This window comes from Gracilinanus agilis, chromosome 1, assembly GCF_016433145.1.
Source record: "Gracilinanus agilis isolate LMUSP501 chromosome 1, AgileGrace, whole genome shotgun sequence".
Lineage (NCBI taxonomy): Eukaryota > Metazoa > Chordata > Mammalia > Didelphimorphia > Didelphidae > Gracilinanus > Gracilinanus agilis.
The window spans coordinates 37,147,421-37,167,666 of record NC_058130.1 but is presented as its reverse complement, the minus strand read 5'-3'; the positions used below and the strand labels follow the sequence as shown (position 1 = coordinate 37,167,666).

The 20,246-nt window shown below is 34.7% G+C and overlaps 1 protein-coding gene across 3 annotated transcripts in view; it reads left to right on the top strand.

Moving 5' to 3' along the window:
• Nucleotides 1-8,071, top strand: part of EIF4E3 (eukaryotic translation initiation factor 4E family member 3) — a 51,022-nt gene extending 42,951 nt beyond the window's left edge. For 2 of the 3 annotated variants that reach the window (XM_044661739.1, XM_044661819.1), the window contains 2 exons: nucleotides 2,248-2,403; nucleotides 6,395-6,532. In XM_044661739.1, the coding sequence (XP_044517674.1) occupies nucleotides 2,248-2,403; nucleotides 6,395-6,441 (203 nt within the window). In that variant the 3' untranslated portion in view covers nucleotides 6,442-6,532. Of the gene's footprint in view, nucleotides 1-2,247; nucleotides 2,404-6,394 lie in introns of all 3 variants that reach the window. The other variant, XM_044661889.1, reaches the window with a different exon arrangement.
• Nucleotides 8,072-20,246: the final 12,175 nt, after the last annotated feature.

Below are 20,246 nucleotides of genomic sequence, written 5' to 3'. Positions count from 1 at the left end.
CCCCCCTCTCCTTCTCCCTCTCCCTCTCTCTCCCTCTGTGTGTGTCTCTCTCTGTCTCCCTGCCTCTTCTCACATACAAATATATAAAATGTACATATAAATATATGATTTCCAGAGGATAAAATTTAACTGCAATCTGAAAAACTGTCAGCCTATTGTTTCTCTTAAAAAAACTAGATCAATTTACACAATTTCATCTTCTGTGAAGAAATGTATTATTAAAATAACTTGGAGAAAAAAAATTGTTTACTCCCTAAGATGATAGCTGATTTAGTATTACTACAAAATAGAAAATATTGTCTTTATTTGGAAGTTGTTGCAATAGCAGAATCTCAGAGCTGGAATGGCCTTAGAATACATTTAATCTAGGCTAAGAGTTCTTCACCTTTTAAAAAATCACCTTTGGCATCCTGGTGAAGTATATGGACCCTTTTTCAGAATCATGTTTTCAGATACATAAAAAAAAATATAAGATTACAAAGGAAGCCAATTTCATTGATGTTCATATATATATATATATATATACATATATATGTACATATAATCAGCTAACCCTGAAACCTAGTCATAGATTCCAGATTAAGAACCCATGATCTAATCTAAACTATATCCTGGAAAGGACCTTGGAAATCATTTGAGTCCAGTTCCCCATTTTTTTTTCAAATGAAGATACTGAGGTTAGAGAGGGGAAGTGCTTTTGCCATTTAACACAGTGCCTGGCACATAGTAAATAATAAATATGTGTGTCCCTCCTCCTTCCCAAGGCCATATAAATATTATATTACTGGGATAAAATTAGAATCCAAGTCTTCTATCCCTAACCTCTTTCTGCTATACTAATTCTGCCTGTGTCCACAAGTGCAAGATCTTTTATTAGGCTCAAATTATTATTTTTTTAGATAAAGCAATATAGTGAATTTTTTAAAAGGTAATTTAAGAACAGGTCTCATTATAATTTAAATTGTGTATGATTGTAAGAATGAATTTAACTTCCAAAAGAAAGCAGGATAAACTTAATAAAATTTGAAATCTGGAAAGCAAATTAGGCAAGATAACGTAGGACTTCACATTCTAATTTCGTTGATGTTTGTATATTTCGCTTTACTAACTGTGAATGCCAAGTTTGTAGTGCTGTTTGCTACATAGCCTATTTTTATTACTCTCATGAAAATACAAAACCAGAGGTATTATGGGGGTCTACCACCACTTCACTGCATTGGAAGAGATAAAAAAGTTTGTTTAAGCTCTAATATTCTCTGTTTGAATCTACAGGAATGGAACAAGTGAACATTATAATAATGATAACACCTCATCCCATGGTCATTAATTTAGTCCCTCAGCTATCCATAACACTGCCAAAGCCTGAGGAGTAAGCAAAAAATATCCCAATGGGTCATAGATTCATAGAGGAAAAAACTTCAAAGGTTGTCTTGTCCATTCCTACTCTTCCATTTTCTAGGGAGATTGACTGCTGAGGTCACACAGTAAGCATAAGAAATTTAATTTTAAACCCAAATCACTTTGTGTTAACACTGTCAATCTAGTTACCTTTCTTTTAACTACTGTCTTAAGTTTGATTATCTGTTTTCCTAATCTAAAGGAGAAAAGAGGCCCTAAGGCTCTATGAACAGAAGCTGTTAAAAGCAAGCACATAGACAAGAAGGGACAGTTGAAGAATAAAGAATAACATCAGAAAACCTTTAAAGTTGTCATTGGATCTCAGAAAATGGGGAGAAATAGTATATGGACAAACATATATATGTATATGTTCGTTTATATATGTTTATATATATATGCATATATATATATATATACACATCTTCATAGATCATGAGGGTTTCATTATATAACAACTGCTACTCATAATGATGATCTCCAGTCATCAAGAGGTAATAACTTAAGTTCAGCCTACAATTAAGATGTCAGGGAAATATATAACACATGTTTGAAAATTTTCCATTAAAAAATGAATTTAATAGTAATTTTTAAAGCTTTGATGCTTAAAACAATAACTTTTAGTCATTTGGAGCCCTAGATTAGAATCCCTGAGAAGTGCTGCCTTAAAATCACTTGCTTGCTAGCTTTTTACTTACTGTTTGCAACTAAAGATATAATTAATCCTTAGAGCACATTCCCTTTTTGTCTTATCCATAATTTATAGGCAAAATGTTATATGCTGAAGATCACTGTAGATTGACTCAAAAGATTAACTCATTTCCCCCTTCATCCTGTCTGTCCTCCATGCAGATGATGATGTAATAGGGGTTAGTGTAAGTGTCCGTGATCGAGAAGACGTTGTTCAAGTCTGGAATGTGAATGCCTCTTTAGCAAGTGAAGCAACAGTCTTAGAAAAGATCTATGAACTCTTGCCACACATATCTTTCAAAGCAGTATTTTATAAACGTAAGTACTTTGATTCCAATTATCCCTTTCTAGATCATTCTATGGTTTACTTACAAAAATAGAAAATATATTGTTAGAGGAGAAAACAAAATCCCTTGAAATTCCTATATGTTGGAAAAAATAGTCTCCATAATTCAGACCATATTTTATTCCCTCCTAACTGCATGGGTCAGAAACAAAGGTACCTAAAATATTTGTTATTTTTAAAAATTAAGTTTAATCATAAATATGTCAAACTCATGAATGATTGCATTAGAATCAAGATAAAAATTTTAAAGGCTGTTACATGAGCAGATCAAGGTAACTCTTCAGTCATCCCTCCCATACACAAGAATTTATAATGTACAATAATTTGTATTATAAGGTGAGGCTAGTTCTGTAAAGATGCTTATGTATTATACTGAAATATTAATCATCCCTCATTATCCATGATTGTAAATACACAAACTGAAAATATATTTATTCATTTATAGTGATAAAATGTTAGCAAGCAGAGAATAACTACATGTATGGATTGACCTAGAATTTCCCTTTGAATTTGTATCCATTGCTTATATGTCCTTTTAAAATGATCTCTCTTATAAAAGAAACAACTTCATACATCCAACTAAACCAGCATCAACAAATGATAGGTTATGGGTTTAATGATAAATTAGAGAATAGAATTGCCCTTTATTTATCCAACAAGCATTCTATCCATTTATCCAATAAGTCTACTCTGTCTAAGGCATACACCATTTTGATTTTTTGGAAATATTGAAATATTTAAAATATACAAATTTTTATAGCAAATATGTCCTTTCTCCTGCTTTTCTCCTAGTTCTACTGCCAAACAAAACAGGAGAGGCTTAAGGATGAGAAGAGATCATTTATGTTTCAAGATTGACTATGTGTGATGTTAGATATTAAATAGAGCTTTCTGTGGAAATGAGGCATGGAAGTCAATCTGTTCATGTTCTAAAAAGTAAGACTAATTCATAGCTACAGTTAAATACAATGGCTGAGTTTCTTCATTTTAAATGAAGAGAGAAGCAAAAAGGGAGGAGGTATCCTACAAATAGTATTCCCATTTTTGTCCTTTGGAGACTATAAAACCATGTTCTCAAAAAAAGGAGAGAAAGAATAAAAAGTTTACTTTTTTAAATGTTATCTTCAATATAGAATTTTTAAAAAATTTATGGGACAAACTATTGTAAGATCACTCAAGATCAGAATTGGTTGTTTTGTTTTGTTTTTTTTTGACAGAATGAGATAGACCATGCTTTACCATCCTTGCTACTTCCTTGATTTAACCTTACAATATGAAGAGTTTGGTATTGTGGAACAGACAAGGAAAGAGAAGAGAAGTGGTAAAGAGTTTAGTCTCAGAGTCAGGAAACTTGAGTACTAGTCCAGGCTCTGCTGCTAATTAGCTATGTATCTTGATATAAGTTATTTAACTTCTTTGGAATTCAGTTTTCTATAGAAGGAGAAAGTTGTATTAAACGTCCTCAAATTTTATTTCTTTGATTTGGAGTATTCTAGTCAATCTGAGTTGCTCCTAGAATCAGAGAAATTTAAATCTTTCACATTCATTAAATAATCAGATCACAGATTTTTCAGAGTAGTTTTGGGGTCCATATTAGTGATCTAATAAGATTGACCATGCGGTAGTGTGATTTGCTGCTTAGCAACTAATTGTTGTACTTACTAAAAAAAACCAAACAACCCAATTGGCTTTATTTTTAGCTAATTTCGGAAAGCTGATAATTCAAACACTATAGATGCCACTAGAAATCATGGCTAATGACCAGTGTTATTTCTGAGTAGGAAAATCATTTAATGGCATATATTAACATTAAAATATCTCAAATGATCCATGTTTTAATTTAGATAAAATTATTATTGTGATAATGCTGATTAAAATACCAACAATGCTTCTGACTTTGTCCAAGAGTGGCAATCCTTGCTCAGTGGGACTGGATTCTGAGTACTACATAATTGTTTTGGAAACATAAGAAATTGGCCGAAGTTTTGTTCGGAGTGATTTGACATTGACAAACAGCTTCAGGGTGAACTGAGTAGAGGTGGCTGACTTCATGAATATAGTTTGTAATGATAATGCCTTTTGTTCTGGGTTCAAGAACTCAAGAATTGACAGATTCTGGGTGGCATGTTAGAAATCACATACAGAGAAGTGACCTAATACTCATGTGAGTCAGCCCATCCGTCAGAATGGAAAAAATATATATATTTGGCAAGATTTCACTGTTAACTTGGCAATATGCTACTTTTGTTTCTAGGGCTAAATCTGTTTTTTAGCCATGGAATTCATGTTAGGCAGAAGTCATAGCTTGTACTGAACTCTTTTAAAGAGTAGGATGAGAAATTTATTAATAGAAAGTAGGAGGAACATTACTATCTTTCCATGCAATTTTACATGTCATTCACTCAACAAACATTCATTAAGCACCTATCACATGTTGGATTCTGTACTAGGCATACTATCTATGTATTATTTTTAGCTAGAATATTTTTATTACAGGACAGATCTTATTTGAAACTATTTCATTGGAAGTCTTGATAGGTCAGGAAGGAAGGAAGGCAGGAAGGAAAGGAGGAAGGAAAAATGATGGAAAGAAGAAAGGAGAGAAACAAGAAATAAAAGAAGGAAGGAGAGAGGGAAGGAGGGAAGAAAAAGAGGCTAAATAGACAAGCTATGAGAAATTCTGAGTTTCAAAGAAGCACAGTATTCATAAAGATTGATAAATGAGAATAGTTAAGAAAAACATGGGAAGATTTACACAAAGTGATGCAGAGTCAAAGCAACAAAACAAGCAATGAAAAGAGCACTAAAGTCAACATGGAAAAGCAGAACATCTATTCTAGGAGGCTTTTGTCTATCCCCATAAATGCTAGTGCCTTCTCTCAGAGATTACCTCCAGCTCACCATATATATACTTATATATCTTTTATGTTCATAGTTATTTGTACATTGTCTCCCTCATTAGATTGTAACTCCTTGAGAGCAAGGACTGTTTCTGCATTTCTTTGTATTCCCAATATTTTGCACAGTGCCTGACATATGGTAAACACAATAAATGCTCTTTGGCTTGAATCAGCTGTCTAGTCACTAGGGGCCCTTTGAAGTATGGAGGCACCAAATTATGAGGACCAAAGTCAGTTGTTCTGATTCTTCACTGTACCTTGGCATGGCTCTGAAATGTTGTTTCCTATTTGAATAAAAGTTAACAAAAAATCTATTTGTCTGACCTTGCCATTTGGCTTTGGATTTAGAAGCTGCCCTCCAGGACTTGAATTTTGTAAGCAGGCATTTATTAGTCCAGGAGGAAATGTTGTAAACCCTAGTTCTAAGTTTTTTCACTTAAAAATGTAAAGCTTGTCATCTTTTCAAGTTATAGAACCAAACTGTAGTCATCCCCAGGGTCAGACAGTAACACTAATAAATAGGAGGAAGTTTACAGATTACTACTATAATAGATTTTTTTTAATCCCCATAGAGAATGAAGTAAAAGTAAACTTAAGTGGAAAAACATTACAAATGCGGCTTGATTGTATTCTGATTGAGCAACATAGCTATCATTACTATCTCATGTTATTTTTTAGGCTTTTTTGTTTGTGTTTTCTATAAGACTGAAGGGTGTCTTGTCTTAGCTGGATAATTTTTCTGATGTGTTTCATGTGCCACGTTTTAATTTCTGGGTCTCACTTGGAGCAACATATTTTCTTCATCACCCTGTCCAATTGTAGTTGGACACAGCAAAAAGAATCAGACAACATTACTATTGTTTCTCTATGCCTCTTTTTTTGTGTTTTTGTGTTGTTTGTTTTTTAATTACATATTCCAGGAAACAAATTCACTACTTAACAGTTACTGGGGAAATGGTATTTAAGTTTTCATTGACATTTAGAAAATAGGATAAGCTACTTAGAAGAGAGTTGCCTCATCCTTTGTTTAAAATCTTCTTTTCCTTTCTTCCTGCCCTTTTAGCCCATGAAGAACATCATGCTTTTGAAGGTGGACGTGGAAAACATTAATTGCACTTTGTACAGAATTCTTTGTCCTTTGCTGATTGATTTTGGACAAGATCTCAGTAGGAGAGAAGTGAAGAGAAGACTTGCTGAAGCAAGATGCTGGCCTTTTTAGATATGTTTTTCATCTTATATTTGGTCAGAGTACTCCAAGTTGCAAGTGGCAGGGGACTTATGTTGATTTCTAACGTGATATTACTTGCTTTGGGTCTTCTTTTAGATTCTTTCTGTTCTCTTCACTCTGATTGTCCCCCCACCCCACCCCAATTTTCTTATTTTCTCTTCATTCTAATTACTGTTTTAAGTAGAACTGTCTCCTTGAGGTACAAGGTTCTGGTTTCTCTTGAAAGGGCATATATGCACAGCCCTGACAATGCTGCTCTTCCCGATGATCATGCTGTCCATAAAGGAGACTAGCTTGGGGAACCAGGCATTTGAATTATTTGTCATGAAACATTCCTACCAATAAAGCTTTTGCTCATTGTCTTTGTTTCAGGAGAAAAGGAAACTGTACTATGTGTTCTAATATACAAAGTGATCTGGTTTTGCACTGACAAGATTACATGTATAGGTTGGATGGAAAGTTTAGGGTTGGATTTTTGTTGTTATTTTTTGTTTGTTTGTTTTTTACACAAAAGGTAAGATCAAGAACTGATCTATGGTGAATACCATGAGCACATTTTCATATTGATCCACTCTGGAAATTTTTTTAACCAGGACTTTACTTTGGCCTTTTGAAAGCAATACTTAAGAGTGGAAGAAAGGGCTTTCATTTCATAGGAAACCTGAAGCTTCTTATTTAAAAGGGAAGTGATAACGTAATTGCTTAGAATTAAGTTTACTGCCTTCTGAATTTAGGGTGTGTGTATCTACTTAAGGTTTTCTGAATCAATCCTAACGCATTTTGCTAAATGGATTCTCATTTCTAGCTTGTGTTCTGTTTAGTTTCACATTATTGAGAGTGCTCTGAGGGAGGCAGTTTTTTCCTCCCTTTTTCATTTAGGAGCAGGAAGTTAATTCTCATTTGCAGTGTGAATGTGAATATTTACAAAGTTGAACTCTGAGTGCATTTTGTCCATATTAATTATTGGAATTGTTGATATATTTTATTATACTACCAAAGAATGATTGATTTTAACTGTTTTTTTTTAAATTGGAAGCTGCAGAGTAGAAGCAAATGTACACCCCTTTTCCCCCACTGAATGAGATGAGTGTTTTTTCACTTGGGAATTGTTCATCTTGCACTGATATTCATATCTTTATTCTAGGAAGTCTCTACCTACACCTACCTGGAAAAAGCACAAGATTTTTTGGTGTGCTTTTTTTTTTTTTAAGTTGTTCCTTTTTGTCGCTTTATTTCAGGACTGTTAGCAAGTAACACAAGTTGATACATCTTGTGATAGGGCAATGGGTTCAGCACCCCTGTTTTGCCCACTGTTTCTAACTCCTCTTTGCAAAGTTGACCCTGCAAAGGTATGACTTAAGATAATCATCAGAAATATGTTTATAAATAAATGAAATTTTCATTTAACATTTTTAGAATTCCAGCTGTATTTATAAATAATAAATTGTGCAGTTCACTTACATTATCAATAAAAAAAAACTTTCTAAAATTGAGTTGCTTCATTGATTTTAAGTTGAAATAAAGTGTTACTAGATCTGTTTGTTGGTTTTTTGTTTTTTTTTTCTGGAAAGTGACCTGTTTATTTAATAAATTTGCTAACATCCAGCTTGTTTCTTAATTTTACATCCAGAAATTCTAAGTGACTCTGTTTTTCCAAAAGAGTGAGAAATTTGTATTTAGCATAATTTTCTTTGTTAATAAACTGAATCTGAGATATTTTTACTTTTAAATATATGTATCTTTGTTAAATATTGCAAGTAGGTATTTGAAGTCAAGAAAAGTAATATTAAGCTTGGCTTAATTTTTCCTAGTTTCTATTATTCAAGTTAAAAAACATGACTGGCAAATTGAATGGCTTTTTGGCCAAATGAACTTTACCAATTGTTTTAGCACCTTTTAAAATGAGTAGCTGTTAAAAAGACTTTAATTTACATAATATTAAGAACCTATCATCTTAATTACCTCAGGAGAGGATTTTGTTAAATTTTACTTTGGAAATTGTTTTAATTGAATATTTAGTTTGTAATATCCTTTGAATGAGCTAAGCTGATTTAATCAGTTTTAAAACCTCTCATTAACTTCCTAGATTAAAGGAGGGAATGATATGTAGAGATTCAAGGAAGCATTTTCTGTGGTTTGTGCCTTTCTTTTCAGCCTATTTTGCTAATCTTCATCCAAGCTGAAGTGGTGACTTTCATTAGAATTCTGATATTTGTAGCCAAGTCATTGAAGGTGCCAAATTCATAACCACCCAGACCCTAAGACTTACTCCCTCCCAAGGCTCATGGAAGCAAATGGCTCTGCAAGTGAACGTGAGCTATTTTGGACTTTCTCTGTGCTTAAGAGCTACATTTCTTTTCACAGAATGAGGCTATGTGACTGAAAGCAAGATTTGTTTACTCTTCACAATGTTCCCTAGGTAGCCCTGCAGCAGTAGGCTTTTATGTCTTGAGCCCACTGCATCCTTTATTTAACTAAGGAAGCACAACATGCAGTTGAACCATTAGACATTGGCAGGATAACGTGGTGTCTAGCATCATGGAAATAACCATGAATTTGGAGTCAGCAGCCATGGGTTTGGATCCCATTTCACTTATTAGTTACATAACTATGGGTAGGTAACTTGGGTTACTCATCTATAAAATATGTGCAACACTAGTACTAAGTACCTCACGTGATTATTATGAGAAAAAAATGGTTTTTAAGCCTTAAAATGCTTTAGAAACATGAAGTACTATATTCATTTTGAAATGTTTCTCCTACAAATAGGATTGGGAGAACTTTTGAAATTGGACAGTAAATTGAACTAAGGGAACTTTTCCCTTCAGATTTATTTCTTATCAATACAGAACCTATATAAACCTAAACTGGGAGTCTGGCATAGTAGCCAATGGTGTCAACTCAAATAGGAATGTATTCTTGCAGGCTGCATATTGACTTAGCCACAATTTAACATTATATCATATCATATTATGTTCTATTTATTTGTTAAATATTTCCCAATCACATTTTAGTTCAATTCAGGGAGTTCTGGGGACTTTTGCAAGTTTGACAGCTCTGCTGTAGACTGTTAGATTTGGTGAAAGGACTTGGATTCAAATTCTGAATGTGCCATTTCCCTCAATTTAATTGAACATCCTTCATCAAGAGCCTATTATGGGCCAGGTTCTGTGCTTTGCACTGGAGATACAAAGACAAAAATCCAAATTTACAACCCTCAAGAAACTTATATTCTACTTGGCACTGATATTAATCTTTCTGATCTTTAGTTTCCTTATCCATAAAATTAAGGAGTTGAACTTGAGAGTGGAGGTGGGTGGAGGCTAAGGGTTGGTGGTAAGGAGAGAATATCTACCCTAACAGTCCATCTCCAGATCAGAAACTGGAATGAGATGATTGACATAATTTTAATCACTGATTTGAACAAAATAACCAGATATTCTGTTTTTATTCTAATCATTTCAGATGTCTCTGATAGTTAAATTATTTGGTTATTGGCCATACTATTTTTTTGTGTGATTTCCTTTAAAAAAGGAAACATTTATGCAATTGCCAATATATTAAGTAATTGAGCATTACAAAGTGGCAGAAATTGGAATTAGATACAGCCCCTTAGGGGAATCATGAAACCGAAATTGGGATGGGGTAAACATGGAAAGAAACATCGAAAAGCTTATTCTAGATATTAACTGGATACATCAAAAATTACACAGAGTTATTAGGGAAAAATACTTTGAATACATTAACTGACTATTTTAAGATGAGCTAGGCAATTAAAATAATTTGAGCTCCATTTTACATATGGAGAAATTGAGACTCTGAGTTTTCCCCCTTGACCTTAAATGCACAGCTCCAAAATGCCTCTGGCTAGATCTGAACCTGTCTCATGGCTCCCATACCTTGCAGCCTCTAATCTCTAGTTGTAACCAACAAGAATTACTCCTACAATCATATAATCCCACAAAATGCTTTCCTTTTTCTTAATTGATTAATCATAACATCATTGCTTTAGAGCTAAAAAGGACCTCTTTGGCCAACTAGTTCAATGTTTTCATTTTACAGATGAGGAAATTGAGTCTCAAATGAGGAATTTGCCTAGAATCACACAGCTGATAAGTGTCAAAGGTGAGACTTGAACCCCCAAATTTTTCGGTTCCATGATCCACATTCTTGGCATTTCACCCTTAGAACTCTTAAGGGAAGGTGTTTCCTCTAAAAATGCAGATCGAGCCAACAACTTCCCTGCAACTTCTATTCCTCAGAAGTAATCTGGAGCACTGAGAGAGGCTAGATAACTTGACCAGTGTTCCATGGCCAGGAGAAGAATTGGACCCAGGTCTTTGTGAATAAGGCCAATTCTCTACCCACTTTGCCATGCTAGCTCTATCCTCTGGTTTTTTAAAAGAATCTCATCTCTGGACTGATTTGGGAAGAGATTTTTAGTTAATAATTTAAATCATTCTAGGAAAAGGATATATTCCTGTAATACTAACCTAAAGATTGATTCTGTGAAAAATCATCTAGTTGGCATTCTTTCTTGAAGAAAATTCAGAAAGACCCTTGGATGAGGACATAATTACAACACAATTTTAAATGATATGATGCCAGTCAAGAGCTGTTCTGACAATTGCAGCTTTCAGGAATGCAGTTTAATCTCCCTGGGGTTCAGTTTACTTATCTTTAAAATGAAAGAGGTAGACTGACTTGGTCTACCTTATTCCCAAAGGTCAAGTCAACCTAATGAAACTGGGACAAAAAGATTCCTTGGAGACATTCAAGATTAAAATATTTATTTCCCTAAAGTTTAAATTAAGTTACTTTGTACATTAACGTATATTTTGTTATTCTTACACTAGTCTCTGTGCTTAGAATGACCTCCCTCTTTCTTAATCATCCTTTAAAACCTAGCCCAACAACTAGTTTTTCCATAATGCCTTCCCAATTTCCATGCAACTCAGTCATGTATTTATGATGCAGTGTTGTTTTTAAAAGCTATCTGTTTGTCTATTATTAAGTTCCATGTAGGTAGGGACTGTGTGTGTGTGTGTGTGTGTGTGTGTGTGTGTGTGTGTGTGTGAGAGAGAGAGAGAGAGAGAGAGAGAGAGAGAGAGAGATTTGTATATATAGATGAAAATGCTTTGAGAGTCCTAAAACAATTATAATGTCTAAATACTGTCATCCTCGATGCCCTGCACAGAGGAAACACAACAATTTTTTTTTGTTGGATGAAAGAATAGGAAGGATATTTAGACTTTAAAAGCTCAACAAAAAAAAACAACCATTTCTTTTATAACTATTTCTAATATTTCTATTTTGCCTAAAGTTGTGAGTTGTTTCAAAGAAAGTTTCATTCCCCATCAAATGATTTAGTTCAGATATGTATTGCCAATGACATTGTGAGTGTTGAGGAAATCTGTCATTACATAGATGTGCAGAGATAATAATCATCAATAATATCTTTATATCTGGTGTCACAATAACATAATCTAGAAAATCTCTCCAAGCCCACAATATAAAGTCATTTATATCTTTTCTATGGACCAGTAGTTCTTATTTTCTATATATTATTTTAGTATTTTCAGAGGAGAAAATTAATGTTCAGAAAAAGCGGTTGCTCCATATGTGGAGTAACTACTTTTCTATAATGTCTTATGGCATCTGGGGTTCAGCATCATTGAACAAGATTAAATGAATGTTATAGAGCTATAAAAGTGCATGTAAAATAACACGGAACTGTTGAAATGACTATCAAAGTTGCCTATGGATGAATTTTTACTAAAATTAATTGTCACTTCTAATAGTAGCATAGTAAAACCATTACTAAATCAAAAAGGATTATTAATAGAAAAGCTTGTCAAATAATCCAAAAATGAGCAAGACCACAGGAATAACAGCAAATGTCAGGAAGTCAAAAAATTTTTAAGAAGATTTTTGCTCATTATTGGCACTGAAGTTTAGAGCCATATTGCATATATTTCTTAAGTTTACCATTAGGTTACTCTATAAAATACAGTTTGACATGTTTTTTGCTTCTGCATCTTTTAGGGAGAGGCTTAGAAAATTTATTATAGCAATTGTGCTTTTTTGGTTGATGGTTAATTTATTAAAAGCATCTATCTTTAATGTAATATTTTTAAAACTCCAATTGTCAAAGTAACAATTAAACCTGATAATTTTTCTTGCAATTTTACTTTGCATAAATGCATATTTTGGATTATACAACTAGGAACTCTGTGTGTGTGTGTGTATGAAGTAGATGAAGCCAAATAGGGATTTGGGGAAGAATTCTCTGTATTAAATGATAAATATTCATATATATATACATATATTTATTATCATTTTATTTGACTATGTCAAGCAATTTATGAAGGAATACAAGTGAAACAACTTAAATCTAAGTATTCAAAATCTTTAAACAAATAGAATTTTTCAACACTAAAATGCATTTAATGGATCGTGGATAGTATAACTGTATCATAGAATTCCTCTTCCAAAAAGAAAAATGCAACCTTTTTTTTAAAACTAAGCACCCAGAAATTGCTGGTCCCCTGATACTTTGGGTGACACTAAGAAAAAACTTCAAGGTTAACTAAGAAAAATGTTTCCTACAACATTTATATAAAAACTTTTCTATATTGATTATTTGGCATTTTGTGGTAATAATTAAAATATTGAAAAGCATTTCAGAACTTAAATGGACATGATGACTTTTGATGGAAACATCTTGGACCATTTGTCCTGAATTTAAAATCTTATCAGTTGTATTGAAAATTATTCATTCTTTAGAACTGTCTGTCTTACCTGTGTAAGTTGAACCAGGTTTATTTGCCGTATGTTTTGGATCTGCTCCCCCCCCACTCCCCTTTTATACCATCTGTGCCCCATGCAACTGGGGTTCTTTCACATCTGGCTACAAGCTGGGGTAATGCCCTTCCTTTTGATCTTGCTTCAACTAGTGATTTGCTCAGTATTTTAAGGTCAGACTGAAAACTTTTCTGTTCTAGTCATTTTTGATTTTATATTGTGTGTTTTGTTTGATGTTCAGATACATGTGAAAAGTGCATTTTTTTATGTTTGTAATTTTTTGCTCTAGCATTTTTACAGCAATAAAGTAAGACTAGACTTTGTTTTTCTAATACAAACAATCTAGTTTGTGTCTGTGTATGGGCTTATTTTAGACTTTTGAGTTCTTACTGCTAAAGCTATGGAGATTTTGTGCCATCCCTGGGCAGAACACTCCACTGATCTAACTCTTCTGAAGTCAAACCATTAAATAGTTCAGAAATATATATATTTCCCTGAATTTGTTCTGCCTCATTCCACTACTTTTCTATTTGAATGCATATTTAGTGGTCTTTGTTATTCGGTAAAGAAAAATAATAAAAAGAGACATTTGTATAGTGCCTTAAAGTTTACAAAGTGCTTTACATCCATTATCTCATTTGATCCTCCCAGCAGCCCTGGGAGGTAGGCATGAGTCAACCTAGCAAATGGAAGTTCTTGCCGGGTCTTCTATACCCTCCAACCCTTAGATGACATATGTGTATCCCTTGTTTCAACAATACTTTCCCACCCCCCCTGGTGTTTTAACACAAATAGCTTTATTAAGTTACTTGTTCCTCAATTGGTACTACTTGTGGATGTCTGAGCATTCATCCTCAGAATAACAGCTCACTTTTTGAATGTGTCACTGTCTTATACTTCTCTGTATTGTTTGCTCTTATTTTTACTTTTCTTCATTTCACCTGATCATCAAAGTGTTGCACTCTAGACTGCCATCTTCTCTTATCTCTAACATATCCTCCCATTTTCTTTGGCCTTGTAGAGGGAATAAGTACTTTTTGGCCATTTCTGTCATATTTATTGCTGTTTTTGAAACATATAAACTATATTTCATTTTGATCCTCTATTGAGGGCTTATCCACACTTTTTTATACTGGAAAGGAGAGGTTATTTAGAGATTATTTAGATAATTATTTAGATATTATTTAGATAGACCTGATAAATTTACACAATTTGTGATCTTTGAAATATAGAGTAAGACATAAAACGCAAAAAGACATTAAAAATCCTAGTGTTGCTCTCTCAGTTTTAAGGTTTTTATTTCTGTCCTTAAATAATATTGTACCACTAGCAATTAGGTACTCTGTCTTACTCTCTTGGCATGTGTCTTTGAAAGTGGTTCACTATTTGTTTCTCCAATAAGCCTGGAAGTCCCTTATAGACTGAAACTCTGCCTCTCTTTACATATTCCTTCCTTATGCTTAGAACTGACATTTAGAGTTTTAAGTTTATAGTAGTGCCGTAGGAGTCTGGCGCATGTGTAGACCCCATGGTGTAGATGTCATTCTCTGTAGAGATGGTGCCATCTGAGCAAATTCGAGTCTACACATAGAGCCCCAGAGCCTCAATGGAGAATCATAAGTAGATCTAGTGCTGGAGGGGATTCTGGAAGTCATTTAATTTAACTCCTTAACATAACAGATGAAGAAACTGAGACCCATAAAGGTTAAGTGGCTTGCCCAAAATCCTATAGGTAGTCTTATCAATAAGATCTGAACACAAGCCCTCTGGCTTCAAGTCAGTGCTCTGTCCACTGTACCACATTGCTAAAACAAAACCTCTCAACAATGGCTCTCAACAAACCCATGAGACGGGTCCATGTGTTATTATATTAGGTTAATATATTATTATGTGTTTTTATTAGATGAACGGAAAAAGAAATGCTCATGGTCCTACAACTAGTTCAATGTTAGGATCAAGATTCAAACCCAGGACTTCCAAACTCCAAATGTTTGGTTCCCTTTCCCAGCACACTATTCCTTATGTAATACCCTGCTCATCAAGGGTTATTAATAAACTTTATAACTTCTTTCAGTTTTCTGATATATTGGTTATAAAAGCATTCAGGTCCTCAACCCTTACCAACTAGATGATCCCAACAGCCTCTAAATTGTTCTCCTACCTTGATTCTCTTCCCACTCCAGTCCATCCTACACACTGCTGCCAAAGAGATTCTCCAAAAGCCCAAAGCTGGCCATGCTATTCCCCTTCTCAGTCAACTCCAGAATAAAATTAAACTGCTCAGTTTCATTTTTAAAGCTTGCCCTCCAATCTCTCTTTCTAAGGCTCATTAAATATTTTTCTTCTTCCCTCTCTTCAATCCAGCCAAACTGGCCTCTCCATTTCTCACACGGGACTCTCTATCATTCACTTCTTTGCCCCAACCATACCCGATGTCTCAAATGTACTCTAGGTAATCGTCAGGTCCTACGATCCCTCTCTTCCTTCAAGACACGGTTCAAACAATACCTGCTGAGTGAAGCTTTTCTTGGTCCCCAAAACTACCAGTGCCCTCTCTCCTATTCCATCTTCTTATATTCATGTTTATTATCTTTTACAGTTATTCTATATATACTTCTAAAGGTCCTTGGCTCTCCATTCAGATGTTAGCTCCTTGCCAGTAGGGATTGTTTGGTTTGTAGTATTTTTATCCCTAAGAGCATTTGGCCTATAGTAGTTGCTTAACAAATGATTATTGATTGGCTAGCATTTTAGGAAGATGGGTCTTTTGTTTAAGGAAAAAAGGAGCACTTGCAAGACAGCAAGTTAATTACATACGCATTGAGGTATGTATATCTATATCTATATATTACATATGTACATGCATATTTGTGTACTTTCCCTAAACTGTCCAGACTTTGTTTTGTGCTGACTAGCTGATTTTGTGCCAGCAAAAATAAGCTTAAATCACAAGCATATTAAAATAGTAATCATAAATCATAAGCCTTTAGAATAATAAGTATATTGGAATCTGGCAACATTTATACAGATGGTTCAGCCAAGTGCATATGTTGTTCCCACCCATAAAGACGTGGACCATTCCTCACATAAGTTTCCTTTGCATCTCAAAAAACAAATTGTTTCCTCCTTAAGGCTTCCCCCCCCCCCAAATAAACAGAACATTGAGAAAGCAAGACTCTAGAGAAAAGTTTCATTCTTTAGGGAGTAAAACATGAAATGATAATGTTCTACTTTTTCCAACAAGGTTGTGTTGTTGAAAAGATGCTAGACTTATGGTTGGAGGTCCTGCCTTCAAGGCTACCCTTCCCTGTGTGATCCTGGACAAATCACCACTCACTTCTGCCCTCTATTTCCTCATCTGTAAAGCGGAGGATGACCATTCCAGCTCCATCTAAGATCTGAGGATTTTGAAAAATCCTCAGATCTTAGATATGAGAAAATCTAGAATCTAGATCTAGAAAAAGTAGAAAAGGTCAAATGACTTATTTGTTTAAAACTTAAAAAATACAACAGTAATTACTATTCCCTAAAAATTTTAAATCTTGAGAAATTTTAAGACCGCAGAGGATAGGTGGATAATGCTTTTGGCATGAATTGATGAAGAATTACAGAATGTTAGAATTGGAAAGAATGTTAGAAAATATATGGTCAAAACCCATTATTATATACATGAAGAATCTTAGAAATACATGAAGTCAAATGACTTGTCCAAAGTCATATAATTAGTGATTGGCAAGAATCAGATCTAGAACTAAGGTTTTATCATTCTTTCCTATTGGCTGCAGTATGTTTGAGGTAAGATACTTAATCTAGGGGCAATGCCTGAATAATCAAGAATTGGTCAGAAATAACAAGGCCAATAAACACACAGGACAAGTTGTCATGGATCAGTTGTGTTCTGCATTATTTAAAGGAATATCCACATTGACGAGACCACCAATTCCTTTGACTGGCTTCCAGGCACACTCTAACATGTTGGTAAGCTCTATACCATGCAAAAAGCCACTTTTCACTTGCCATCCACATTACAAAAATATTTCTTTTCTTTGTAACTTCCATCATCCAGAAGTGTGACAGCCCTGCCATTCATTCACTCATTGATGTATCCATTCATTTCTTCAAAAATATTCATCAAGTCCTATCTAAGAGTAAGGCATATGCCTATACCACCACAGGGTGCTGACAACCTGGTAGTGGAGATGAGATAAATACATAAATGACTATGATACAAAACAATGGAATAAAATCAATAGGCTACCTGCCCTAAGTGTTTAGAGGAGGGAGAAATACTTCTAATAAGAGGTGTGATCAACATCAATACTGTAAACATCAAGTCTCCATAGCAGTGATGGTGAACCTATGGCACAGGTGCCAAAGAGGGTATGCAGAACTTTCTCTATGGATATGCATGTTGTCATCTTCTGCCAGAGTTCATTACTAGAAAGGCAGAGGGACTTGGGCAGAGCTGCTCCCTTCCCCTTCTCCACAGTGCCTGACATTTTTTCACATCACCCACCCCTTTGCCCAGTAGCCCAATAAGAGCACTCTCTCCCTCCCCTGTGGGGGAAGTGGTAGAGGATAGGGGTATGCGTGTGGCACTCAGTCTGGGGGGAGCTCAGCATGGCATATGGTCTCTGGGGCAAGGGACAACAATGCATCTGGTCTCTAAAAAGTTCACCATCACTACTCTATAGTGTGCTAGGTGCTGTTCTAGGTGCTGAGAATGCAAGGAGTAAAACAAGCCTGTCCTCAAGGAGCAGTATGTACACATACAAAAATTTTAAAAAATAGATACAAAATAATAACAAAGTAATTTTGAAAAGGACATTAGTGATTGGGTAGGGGGTAGAGGTGAGAATCAGAATCAGGAAGGTCTTCATGGAGAAGGTGGTACACAAGCTGAAGCCTTCATGGAGGAGGTGATACAGTCTGTACCTCTGAGGATAGAGGTAGCCATTGTCAGTTAGAAATGGGTAGGAAGGGTGTTCTTGAGGGAGACAACAGCACAAAGGCCTGTTTAGGGACAGGTGTTAAGGAGAGGTCAGGTTTGGCTGAAGCACTGTTGGAGATAAAATTGGAAATGGAGGTTGGAGCCAGATTATAGAAGTCATTGAATACCATTCTTGGAAATTTGGATCTCACTCTATAAGCAATAAGTAGCCACCAAAGGACCACAGGCAGGTATTTCAAGAGTCATGCTTCTTTCCCATTATTATGGACAAATAATCATTGCTAATTTACGAGGTACTTGAATTTTTCAAATTTTGTTAATATAACTGTGTGTGTACATGCACACACACAAACACATACATATATATGTTAAAGTGGTCATTCTTATTCTGAAGCTTTAATCTAGCCTACCTATAAGCTCTGTGTGAATCAACATTATGAAAACATTTAAACTGATTTATTTCAACTCAACCAATGTTTCAACTCAACCAATAGTAATGAACTCTGGCAGAGGACAATGGAGCACATGCCCACAAAGAACACTCTGCATGTCCTCTTTGGCACCTGTGCCATAGGTTCACAATCACTGCTATGGAGACTCAATGTTTACAGTGTTGACTAAGTAGCACTGGGAATACAAAAAAATGAAACAGCCCCCAACCCATGCCTAAGAAAAAGAAAATGGTCTATAAAATACTATATGCACGCCTTTCTTTACAATTCAATATAGATATAATTCTTCAACAAAAACATTTTTAAATTTTCCATTTTTTCAAACATCTTCAAAAACTAAGCCTTTTAATATTGCCTGGAAGTTCATTGTGTTTTTATGTTTATCTGAAGGGGAAACATCCACACTGTAGGCATCTCTAATTTTTTTTATTAGGTTCCCTCCCCATCTCTGATTCAGACCATAATTCCTCTCTATGTTTTACTGAATTATATATGTGACTTGTTCTGATGGAAAAGAGCAATCAATCAGTAAACATTTATTAAATGCCTATGTTGCTCCAAGAACTGTTCTAGGTAGATACCAAAGATATGAACACAACAACAAAAAGAAACAGTCCTCACATTTTAGGAGATTAACTTTTTGGAGAGGAGATATTTATGTATAATGTGGTGGCCCACTTTCTTATGTTGAAACTCTCTACTCAAATGAAAAATATAGTCCGTCACTAGACTGTACTAAAAAACTCTCAATTAGACCAATATGAGACACTGGAAATGAGGCTTTAGTTAGAAGTACTATTCATTCATTCATTTATTCATACATGCATCTTCCCATCCATTCATTCATTCATCCATTCATCTATCCATCCCATTATTAAATGAGATATTTGGAAAACATTTAGCAGAAAAACTAGCACATAGTAGGTGCTATATAAATGCTTGTTTCTTTTCTTCCCACCTTTCGTTCCACAAGCATGGAATGCCAGAAATTGCACTAGACTAGGCAGTTCAGATGTTACAGAAAACCAAAACAGACCTTGACATCAAAGAATCTGCATAGTCAGGGCAAACACAAGCACAGGTAAAGCAATAGAAAATAGATGTGATATAACTTTCATGAAATATCCCGAGAAATAACTGTCATAAAAGCTACTTGTAGAAGCATGATAAATGGCTAGACAACTGAATTCTTAAATTGTGGAATTTATTTTTTTAAATCTTTACTTTCCATCTTAGAATCACTACTGAGTATTAGTTCCAAGGCAAAAGAGTGGTAAGGGCTAGGCAATGGGCGTTAAGTGATCTCCCCAGGGTCACACAGCTAGGAAGAGTCTGAGGCCAAATTTGAGCCCAGGACCTCCTATCTCTGGTCCTGGCTCTCAATCTACTGAGTCACCAGCTGCCCCCAAATTGTGGAGTTTATAAAGTTTTCTTACTATATGCCTACACACACACACACACACACACACACACACACACA